Source organism: Candida theae (assembly GCF_024610275.1).
Source record: "Candida theae strain CBS 12239 chromosome Unknown scaffold1, whole genome shotgun sequence".
NCBI lineage: Eukaryota > Fungi > Ascomycota > Pichiomycetes > Serinales > Debaryomycetaceae > Lodderomyces > Lodderomyces theae.
This window is the reverse complement of record NW_026261439.1, coordinates 23,851-35,284: the sequence shown is the minus strand read 5'-3', so window position 1 is coordinate 35,284 and position 11,434 is coordinate 23,851. Positions and strand designations below refer to the sequence as shown.

Here is an 11,434-nt window from a genome sequence, read left to right as displayed (position 1 = left end):
GGAAGCCTCAGTAGGGGAGGTCACGCAAGGGCATGAGTGCCTAGTGTACACGAAGGAGAAGATAGTGCGATCATTCGGCTTGTAGATCGCGGTTTTATTTTTTTTTCTTTTTGCTCTTTGTGCATCTCAGTCAGTTAATTTTACGTGACAGCAAAAAAGCAGTAGAGTGAGTAAGCGTAAGAATGAGAGTAGGAGTAAGAATAGAGTCCCTACGCTTAAGCCTTGTTTTATTTAGTGAACCAATATTGGGGGGGGTGGGTAAGATACTGAGGGAATTATACTCTTATTTTTTAAAAAAAATTATCTCGGTTTTACGCTTGTTCATCTTAGCTTTAATCTTTTGCTAAAACCGAAGAAGAGCTTATCTCCGAAGTATCCAGTTTTGTAGCTTAGTGGCAAGTCGGAGTAATTGCATCATTTCCATACCCACTTGATACCCACCATTCCCGTACACGCGTATAACAAAGAAAGAACAGAAAAACAGAAAAAGAACAGAAAAACAGAAAAAAAAGAAATTGTGTAATTCTCTCTATTCATCGTATATATAATCACTCTAAAATTGATATGTCTTGTATTCACGTTCTTTTTCAAACAAGTATTTTAGTAGAGTCACTAGCTGACACCAACTCACACTCACTCACTCACTCACTCACTCACTCAACCCTCCAGTTAGTCATTTCATCCCACTCACTGCTCGCTCAAATTCTGTTTTTTATCGTCACCACTTTATTCGTTCAATCACTCCTTTGTAAATGGAATTGCTCGAAGGATCTCGAAAACCAAAGTCAGCTACGATGTTGACCCCACAGTTTATTGGGAAATTGTGCACTCTACCCTACCCCGTTGTCAAAATCATTCTCCAGTACTACACTGTCGGCACAATATACTCCAAAACCAACAAAGAATTCAAGCACTCCTTGTACAAAAATATCCTTGTGGCTATGGAAGCTCATATGGCAATGAATTTACAAAAGAGTGACATGAAGGCAGTTTGTTACGAGCCTATTAATAAGTTGTTGAAGCGTTTCAAAAAGACAAACCCAATGTCTAAACAATTGAATGCATTTGGTGAAAAGTTTGATGAGTGCAGTTATTGGATACACAAGCTGGATTTACCAAAAGAAAAGACAAATGTTGTTGTTTACATGCACGGCGGTGGATACTTGCTTAATATGATTGATTCTCAACTTGCATTTAGTGCTGCTTTACATTTTGCATTGGATGATCAAACAGCCGCTCATACTTCAATCTTAATCATTGACTATTCGTTAACCATGTTTGATCATATTTATCCTACTCAATTGTACGAATGCTTGCGCACTTACAGCAACTTGGTTAAACTGGGATACACAAACATCACTTTGATGGGGGATTCAGCTGGTGCGCATATGTCATTATCATTAGCCAGAGCCATTGCGTACCCGGAAGAAGTTAAACTACAGTTTGACTATTTCAGTCAATTTAATGTGAACTTCAACATATCTGACTTGCCACAACCCATAGCCTTAATACTAGACGCTCCTTGGGTCCAGCCATGCACTCCACCATTACCATCGCGACACCACATTGACACCACTGGTGACATTATTGGATTCGATGTCAATTTGGGCCACTACCTAGTGGAAAACTTGGACCAAAAATTCATCAACAATTTCCTCAAATTCACAAACACAAACTGGGACGAACATTGGGCCAAAGTAGATGCGATAAATAATGGCAACACCCTCATTATTGTTGGTGAACGTGAAGTTTTGCGTGATGGAATGGAAGATTTTTACCATATTGCCAACAAGAGCGGTAGTATTCAATATTGTGTTGAACCGGGTGGGATCCATGCAGGCATGGTTTATATTGAAAGTTTGGATTATATGGGGAAAAAGGGAGGTAAGAGAGCTATAAGGGGAGAGTTTAATGACAAATTTGGAATCAACTTGGTGTCAGATTTTCTCAATACTCGCGGTTTCAAAGAATAGTAAAGCGGTAGTAAGCATGTAAATAGAGATAGATGGTATTCGAGTGTATATTATGAAGTAAGGTGCAGTTTAGTTAATCAATTGGTTGCAAAATTCAACCAAATCTTTATCCTTTTCAATTCTTTTGATCCTTACAAAAGTGAAAAATGAACGCAATTCCTCCACGACTTAAGGAAAGGGTATTTCGGGCACTATTGAAACAGAGCTGAGCCTCTCAACGTTGACGACTGAGACAGCTTTTGTAAAAAATTGAAGCATTCATAGTCCAAAAAATTTGAGTTTTAGAATGTGTCTGGGATCATCCCAAGGGTCAAATTCGTTAAATTTAGTGCTCTGACGCAGTTGTCAAGCAATGATCTGGTGGCGTAGCCCGGTAGCGCGCCCCGCTCACAGTTACTTAGCTTGGAACCGGGGAGGTCGCGAGTTCAAGTCTCGCCTAGATCATATAAATTTTTCATTGTTCATTTTTTTTTTGTTTTGCAACTTGTCATGGCTTAATTGCTCTAAGTTCGAAGGCATGTGTTTGTGTGTGTGTGAATGAGAGAAGCTCCAACCTACTTTTCTTCGTTACTATACCAAGCCCATTGATTGCGTTTGCCTATACCCTAAACAAAATCAAAATGAGAGCCGTAATTCATATGTACAGCTAATCATCATCGCTATCCTCGTCACTATCATCTGAATCATCTGAATCTTCCTCACTATCAGCACTGACATCACTATCATCATCATCCTCATCATCATCCTCATCCTCATCCTCATCCTCATCCATGTGGCTTCCAGGTGAGGCACTATCCTCATCATCGTCTTCATCCGGATTAACCTCTGCCCATTCGACATAGTTATTCTGTCCAATCAATTTCTTACACATGGGTAAAACCAATGGATCAAATGGAAAGTACGCCTCCAAATCCAAAAACTCTTGTTTTTGGTAGAAAGTCCCCGTTGCTGAAGCTGGCATGACGGAGACTTCACCGCCGATGTTGCTCTTGTTGTTTGTAGTCTTGGCATTAGGAGCTGCAGTCTGCAACATTCTTTCCCTTTTGTTATGTTCGATAATCGAATAACAATAACATACATTCAATTTTGTTGCGAGTTTGGCAAAGATGTAGACAACGGTTTCATCACAGAATTTCAATGGGTTAAACTTAACAATGATTACACGTTGGAAAAATTTGTCAATGTCACACTCCCATTCCGAACCTGAATTGGTAGAAGTTGATGTGGATGATGGGTCTTTGCGTAATTGTTCATGTCTGAAGCAGAATATGTATAGTAATGCTTGGAAAGCCGCGTAGAAAAGTCTAAATCTTTCCATACCGCCGGCTTGTTTTTGGCGGTTATGGTGCTGCTGCTGCTGTTGTTGTTGTTGAATGTCAAATGTCTCTTGTTCTCTTTCGATAATGTACTTGTTCAACCATCCCATAAGGTAACTCACAATAAACACAATCTGATGGCGAGATAAATTTTTGGCTCTAGCAATGTACGAAGAAAGATATTGCATCGCTTTTAATCGTTTCTCAACAATCTCATTTGGATTGAATGCAACATCTATAAGTAAAACCAAAAACGAGTCAGCGAGTTCTTGCTGGTACTGAGTTATGTGAAATAGGATAAATTGGATCAGTTTTGTAAAGTGGGTGGGTAAAATGTGACTTTTGAATAATGAGTTTATAGTGTTGAAGAGTGCTACTCCATTGCCATTGTTGAGTTCTTCAGTAGTGAAACTTGATTCGGTTCTTGTGAGTAGTAAATGCATGATATTGTCCAATTTCGAAGCTAGAGTCTTGATGCTTCTCGTTGAATTTACCGAGTCAACCCATTCCACTTCTCCCATTTCTTCATCGATGTCTGAATCAGCATCTTCATCGACAGGACGAGCAGTGGCAGACACGGTTGCCTCTCCTTGATGAGCCACCACTTCCTCCTCCACTTCTTCCACCTCCTCATCTTCTTCGCCTTCGGTAACTTCTAGCAATTCTGCGTCATTGTCCTTCCCGTTTATCAACTCTTCAATCTCATCGTCATCCAAATCGTCCAACTCATTCTGCAATTCAACATCTAGCTTTATGCAACATTCCAAAACCAACTGCCATATACTAAACTGCAAATCTGAACAATAGGTCAACACTTGCATTAAATTGTCAACATAATTGACAACTTCAACCATGGATGATGATATATGATGAGGGAAATTGGCTTGTAAAATTTGTGGGATAATATTTATACTTGTTGGGATATATCTCAATATTTTGCCCAAGATGTGATGATGACGATATAGGAAGTTGGATTTGTTGTTGTTGTTGTTGTTGTTGCTGCTGCTGCTGCTGCTGCTGGTGGTGCGGCTGTCACCCAGCCCAAACAACTCAAATTCAGAAACTAGTTTATTTAAAACTTCGGTTAGGAATTTGGGCAAAGTACTCACCAAAACAGTAAGGAAATGGGCATATAAATCTATAAATGTGGTGGTGGCCTCATCTTCATTAGCCCCACTTGTAACCACATTCATCCACTTGTAGCGAAGAATGGCAAATATCAAATTATTGCATGCACGATCATCTAGTTTTGATGTATGGTTGACTAAAGTCTTTAGTAAAATGCTAAAATGTGGAATCGAGATAGCGTCGGCGCTATTTAGTGGTGCGTTGATCTTGTCAGTTAGTGTGTCGATTTGCATAGAGTCGCCCTAGAAGAAAGATAAACTGTTAGTAGCCAGAACATAAAACAGGCCAAGTCTCAAGGGGAGGAGATAAAGATAATCTTTTTCCATCTCCCGATGAGGTATTCCTCTTTCTATCTCCATCTCTATCTCTAACATACTTTTTCCAAGGTAGTGAATGCAGATTTAACATAAGCTGAATACATCTTTTCTGTAAACTCAAAGTCGTTATCATTACCACCATTATGATTATCAAGTGTGGCGGTCATAGTTGAGGTTGTATTATCGTTATTGCCTCGCGTCATTTTCTTACTTCTTTTCCGTGCTGGTTGTTGTGATTGTGGTGAAGCAACTGATGCTGATGCAACTTGAGTATCTATCTCTCGACTCCGTTTCAAAGGTTCCTCTAACGACATCTGCGCTTTTGATTTGAGCAGTTTGATCTTCTTTGTCTGAAGGGATAAGGGATAGAGAAGAGCAGAGCAGAGAAGAGCTTTGAAAAAAAAAAAAAAAATTCTCCTTCTAAAGAAACAAAGAAAGAAGACAGACATACTGTGAGAGACACAGAAAGGACAATCATCAGAGATATGTCTCCACAGTTTTTGTTTTTTTTTTTTAAAAAAAACCCCCCCAATAAACATTTGACACTACGAAAGAGTTCACACAGAATTTGGATCAACCTACGCTCGTGGATGCAGTTGTATCACTTCAAAACACACTGCAGTAACTGATAATGAAATGTAGAAGGATGTTCTATCTCTTCTAGTTGTCACTGGTCACGAGACCGCTGTACTTTCCCCACACATTAAAAAACCAACTCAAAGTGGTATTTAACATACACTCCCGCATTTCAAAGATAGTGGACTAACTTTACATACTAGAGCTCTCATCAAGATGTTGTAGTCTCTCCTCCACCCATTTGCAGCCTCCAATTCCAAGTGGTAGCGCGTTGCTAAATTTAGCGGTTTAGGAAATTCCACGGGACTCTAAACGTGCTATTTGTATAAAGCACTCATCAGTTAATACACCTAACACTCCCCCCCTCCCCCATCACATTTCAGTCATCGCCTACCACATTTCACACATCACCCTCGCCTATCACCCATCAACACCCCACATGTCCTCAGTTGAACTACACTCCAAGTTCTTACTAAACTTGGCCGATATCCAGGCAAGAAAGATTGGTTTTGATTATGGTATCTTACTTGGGTTCCAAGATAATGACAAGTTTGTAGTTGCAACATCATTTGAAATCATCAGTGCCAACCAATCCATTGATTACGAGTTTCTAATCAAAAGATATAATCAATTGAAGCTAGTGTATCCAGCATTCACAATCTTAGGAATTTATCATATCAGTACCTACAACAATATCTACTCTTTCGACTCAACAATTGCCATGTCTCAAGTAATTCAAAGATGTTTCCAGTCTTATGACATACATGCCAACCCACAACAAATCTATATTATCTACAACAAAGACGAAAAGGGCTTCCCGTTCAAATCGTTTTTGGTAGATCAACCACTTGCAACCACAATCAAAACAAATCAAACTGAAGCAATTACAGTCACAGAATTCACAAAGACTAATCAAACAAAGTCCATACAAAGCCATGTGGATGAACTTGAAATCGTTAAAGACAAAGTGCCGTCTGACACCTCAGAGCCGCCAACAATTGCCCAATTGTTGAAGTTGCAAACAACGCAATTGGCATTGTTGACGGAACAAAAGGCAACATTGGATGGCGCTCAGAACCGCCTTCTAAGACTTTGGCAAACTTGAATAACTTTCTCTCTCTATATATGTATATAAACGCCCTGGGAAGAGTGTACCCTGCAGGCTGAATATAAGATTTGCTTCTCTCAAAGCCATGTGCACAAATAATATTAATAATAACGCAGATATATAGTAACGAGCTTGTGCCCCTTTACTATATTGACACTTTTGTTCGGTACAGTCTGCTCTACAGTCATTAAGATTGGCACCCAGTATCATCTCCAATTAGAACCAGTATTGTTCATTTGGATCTCCAAGTTTTTGTTTTTGTTTTTGAAACCCTGGCGGAAGACAAGGACACGAGCAAACAAAGCTGATTATCGCAAGGTTCACCTCAAAGAAAGTGTCTTCAATTTGAACCACAAGTTTCTCTCCCTTTGCGCCAAATACTGTGATCTCCTTCTCATCTAGCTCACCATAATTGTACCCGAGTTCCCACTGGAAACAGTGATAACCTATTACACCCCGTGGCAACTGAAGACACATCATTTTCAAGAATTCTAATGGAAGTTGTGGATAAGTGAGCAGCATCGTACGACAATCAACACACCAATTAATTGATGCACTAGGGAAATTGAAAAACAATCCTCCGATCAACTTGAAAAATAAATAAATCTCCCTTGTACTCAAGTTGACATCTGTTGAACATTGTGGTCCCAATAATGAAAGACTCTAGTCTTTGGTGGCTTTTCAATCTCAAGTCAACTAAGTAACCTTCAGTGTCTGCCATAGATTCAGATATAGCCAATTCAAACAATTTCCGTCAGATATCAGCTCATTTATGGGAAAAGTTACACTTGGATAAGAGCAATGTGAAATTGACAAGCTCTCTAGTGCGGACGTGTTGAAAACCTTTCCAATGTGAAGCACTATTGCATTTTGATACTGCGTTATCGTTAGTTTTCTTATTGACGAGTTCATTCTGACAGTCCCTTTTTCAGTTCCCCAGTCACCCTCAACCATTAAGCATAATTCAGAAATGTATAAAAACTTATCAATCGAATTGATAACCCATTCGCAGCAGTGACTGACAGCTACTGCTGGATTGTGATAGCTCAGCTCAACTATTACTGCCGTCGAAGCTTCTCTTTGTTCCTCTTCTGACGCGTATTCATCCACTTTTGGAATGTGTGTAAATAAATCATACAATAAACAGAGTTGAGTCTGGGCTAGGGTGACAAAAGCCTTTGTACCGCGCAAAGTAATCATTGCAGCAGAACCAATTGCAGTGGTAAACAGGCAGAAGCTCAAAGCTTTTCAAGCGTTTAAAATACCTTAAGATGCAGTCACTCGACACAATGGAACATTCTAAACATTCAAATCTTATGATGGGATAATTTGCATCCATTGTCAACATGTATTTTTCAACATTATCCAAAGATACAAAAGTGAATTGGTTCGTTTTGGCATTGTTTATATTTTTGTGGAATTTAAAGCAGAGTCCTTTACTAATTGAAGGTATAAATCGCGTGGTAAGGTGGTACACATAGATGTAACTGTACAACTTCTTCTTGACAATGTAATGACAAATTGGAGTGTAACGGGGCGAGGTTCAACGCTTGATGTTGTTTGAGATTTCTGAGAATGAGCTCGAGGACGTCGTATGGTAAGCCAGTTAAGCGAGGCATGTTGTTTTGTAGAACCTTTGCGAGGGAATATCGCTGGCATTAAATAGTACGTAGTATAGTTTCCTCAAATTGGGCTTTCGACAGCTTGTTTGTCTCTTTCTCTTTGTTTCGGTCCTGCAACATATCACACAAATATTTAGGTAGAAATGAGACAAAGTTTTGAAAAGTGTAGTGCAACAAAACAAATTAGAGGCAAACAAGACTGAGGAGCACTGTAACTAACACCATCTCTGTTTAGAAAGCTTCGCAAATGAGAAACACCTCGAGTGCTGACATTTTGCAACCAAAATTGTACAGGAAAAAGGTATATTATTTTACACAATGAGGGTCACCTGAGTCTTCAACAACACAAGAATTGGAAAGGTGGCCGAGTTGGTCTAAGGCGCTAGACTCAAGAATTAAGTTTCTTACGACTTAATAAGTTGTGATTTCTAGTATCGTAAGATGCGCGAGTTCGAATCTCGTCCTTTTCATTATTTTTTCTTTTGTTTTTGAATTTTCTTTTCCTTTTCCTTTTTTTTTTTCTTTGCAGCAACTTATGCTGCCGAACTATTTCCACAACGAATAATTGTCAGAAATCAATCACAGGGACAACAGTGGTGGAGAAACGACCAAGTAAGATACATCGATAACAAAGATACAGGGAAATAAACTGCCTTACACAGGTGATACCAGTGGAGGTTTTATAGGTAGCGCTGCAGATGGGATTGATGCATCCATTATTGCAAATGGGTTAGGTCTTGAGTGAGATGGTAATCAAAAGGGAAGGGGGGAGGGGTGGGTTTTACTGTTTGCCCGAGGGTATTGGGAAGGCATTTATCCCACTACGAAATTACATTCTTATTTCACTCTCAGGACACTTTCCACCCGTCCCTTGATTTTGAGAAATGCAGAGGTTATTGACAGAGATCTCTAGTGCTGGCGAGCCGTATAACCAGTTGTCGATGTTTGAGATGTCAACGTCGGCGTTTTCATTCCACACAGGAGAAGTTATATAAATCAGAGACGGAAAAGGTTTGCTTTGGGTTGTAGTAGAATAAATGACCCAGACATACCTAGGCACACTTGCGATGAGGATACACCGACTCGAGAAGAAACGCGCCCTCATGTTTTAAATAGATTTAGGTTTTTTTCTTTTTAGCTCATGACAAATGAAATGACATGGAAGTGAGTGGTGAATCTCTACGTGTTTGTTTGTTTCAAAACAAGGGATATCTTATTTAAAACACATAGAAGTCCTTGTACAACCACATCCAAGCTAAACTCAAACTGCTCACGACTAAAGGTCCAGCCAAGCCCTTACCCAACAGTGTGGTTTTGAAAATCAACCACTCACTCACGAAATGGAATGCAGCAACACCAAATGTGAATTGAGTCAATTGGTACACTTGTGGATTGGTAATGTGGTATGCTCCATATAATCTTACTATAGATGTAATCAAGGTCCAAGTTCCAAACGTTCTTGCTGACAAGTTTGTAACTTGTTGTGGTTTTGCATTGTAAACTTTTTTGGTCAAAGCCAAGTCCTTTTGATAGGTTTGAAATGAGTTGAAAATGGACACAATGGAGATGAACAATAACCAGTATGGTAGCTTGCCGCCACGGGTGAATGGTAGAATTCCCAAGTTCATGTTGTATATACAGAGTTCTAGTGAGGAGGTTAGCGGTGTGTGGATAAAATTTTCAAAGAAAATGTTTTGTCGCGTAAACCACACGAGCTAAGTTACGAGGTCTACAATACATCAGCCTCAAAAAATAACTGTATATGACTATTCTTCCTTCTTACTCTACGTTTGTTGGATCCTGTACTTTTGTTGGATCTCTATCTTTCAACACATCAACAACAGGACCCAACAATCTTTGAAACCCTGATTTGCCCAAGGTTGCAACTATAACGTTATCCAAAGCCTCGACAGTAGCTTGTCTAGGTAAGTCATTGATTAAGGCCAATTCTCCAAAGTAGTCGCCTTTGCCCAACTTCTTAATCTGACCAAGCTTCTTGTTGTAAACTTGACATGTACCACTTTCAATGAGGTAAAAGTTCTCACCTTGCTCACCTTCAGTGACAATCTTGTCACCCTTCTGATACCTTTCAGTTTTCAATGCATCGGCCAATTTAGAACGTTCTTGATCAGAAAGCGACTTAAATATTTCAATATCCTTGAGGAAATCTTCATACATCAATCTTCTGTTGAAACTACCTTCTAATAAGATACGACGGAATGTTAAACGGTCCAATGCCCACGCAGTGACATCCGTGACAGCAACAACAGTAGCTGCTCTGGGCGCATTGTACATCAATGCCAATTCACCAAACGAAGATCCATCACTGCTTGTACTAACCTTGACGTCATTAACAAAGAATTCAACTGTACCTGATTCTATTATGTAGAAAAAGTCGCCTTCATCCCCTTGTTTGATGATTACTGAATCTTTTTTAAAAGTTTTGGACTGCAATGCTGAAATGACCGTTTTCTTTGAGTTTTCATCCAATTGCTTGAAGAGGAAGTTGTTTTTCAAGCTGCTTGCCACTGATTCTTCCTCTGTAGTGGATAAATTATTTTGTGGTGGTTTCCAGCTCTCCGACTTTAACTTTGCAGGATTCAATGCCTCTGCAGAGACTGAAGTCCTTCTATTGGTGTTGAAAGATTTGGGTATTTCTCCATGTGGTGAGGGGTCCATTGTTGTTAATTGATCTGGGGAAGCACGTGTAATAGGATAACAATCTAGTGGTTAAGGGGGTCGTAAATGCAGCGGAGATTTCACTTCGAGGGAGGAGAGAGAGACAGAGAGAGAGAGAGAGAGAGTCATCTTTGATTTTTGGCCATTCACCAGTTTTGTATATCAGTACACGACCTTTTACTCGCATCCCACACACAGAATTAGAGAAAGAGAGAGAGAGAGAGAGACCAAAAGAGTGGAGAAAAATGAAATGAAAACAGCCACATCATACAAGATAACTCTGTGAGTTGCCATCACTGTGTAACAGGACATGGTATTATTAGATCAAGAATACTCTACAAGGATGCATCATCGACAAGAATGTACTTTAATTTTCTTATCTAATCATTTGGTAGCGTATCAATCAAGTGGTAGCAGTGGCCAAAAGTGCCACGTCATTTGATAGAGAAAAATTATTGTTTGTGTGTGTTAACTGCTAATTTTTTTCTATTATGTTCTCTGGGATTCTAAGTTGGTGGATACGCTTTGCAAAAAAGAGACATGATCTACTTACATTATGCACATAGGGAAGCATCCCTGCGTAGACTGTACTCGAATGCAGTCTCTCCCGAAAGAACACGTAGACTGTAGTAATTCTTTCTCTTCTTTTTCTTTGCAGTGTGTAAATTATTTGTGTGTGTGTCTCTCTGCATTTGACGTGTCAAAAAAGCCACAC

At 39.5% G+C, this 11,434-nt stretch overlaps 5 protein-coding genes across 5 annotated transcripts; 2 read left to right on the top strand and 3 right to left on the bottom strand. All coding sequences in view use genetic code 12, as the record gives it.

The window, feature by feature from the left end:
* Nucleotides 1–752: 752 nt before the first annotated feature.
* Nucleotides 753–1,973, top strand: KGF57_003144 (uncharacterized protein; the record flags this gene model as incomplete). The annotated part of the gene is made up of 1 exon (XM_051752533.1): nt 753–1,973. One exon carries the CDS (start codon nt 753–755, stop codon nt 1,971–1,973), a length of 1,221 nt encoding a protein of 406 aa, XP_051608153.1.
* Nucleotides 1,974–2,619: 646 nt separating this feature from the next.
* RRN3 (rDNA-binding RNA polymerase I transcriptional factor) lies at nt 2,620–5,048 on the bottom strand (the record flags this gene model as incomplete). Its single annotated transcript, XM_051752532.1, has 2 exons — nt 2,620–4,659; nt 4,794–5,048. 2 exons carry the CDS (start codon nt 5,046–5,048, stop codon nt 2,620–2,622), a joined length of 2,295 nt encoding a protein of 764 aa, XP_051608152.1.
* A 701-nt stretch (nt 5,049–5,749) lies between these two features.
* On the top strand, nt 5,750–6,415 carry KGF57_003142 (uncharacterized protein; the record flags this gene model as incomplete). The annotated part of the gene is made up of 1 exon (XM_051752531.1): nt 5,750–6,415. The coding sequence occupies one exon, from the start codon at nt 5,750–5,752 to the stop codon at nt 6,413–6,415; it is 666 nt and encodes a 221-aa protein (XP_051608151.1).
* Nucleotides 6,416–9,257: 2,842 nt separating this feature from the next.
* ERG28 (Erg28p) lies at nt 9,258–9,668 on the bottom strand (the record flags this gene model as incomplete). The annotated part of the gene is made up of 1 exon (XM_051752530.1): nt 9,258–9,668. One exon carries the CDS (start codon nt 9,666–9,668, stop codon nt 9,258–9,260), a length of 411 nt encoding a protein of 136 aa, XP_051608150.1.
* A 151-nt stretch (nt 9,669–9,819) lies between these two features.
* BCY1 (cAMP-dependent protein kinase regulatory subunit) lies at nt 9,820–10,719 on the bottom strand (the record flags this gene model as incomplete). The annotated part of the gene is made up of 1 exon (XM_051752529.1): nt 9,820–10,719. One exon carries the CDS (start codon nt 10,717–10,719, stop codon nt 9,820–9,822), a length of 900 nt encoding a protein of 299 aa, XP_051608149.1.
* Between the last annotated feature and the right edge of the window lie 715 nt (nt 10,720–11,434).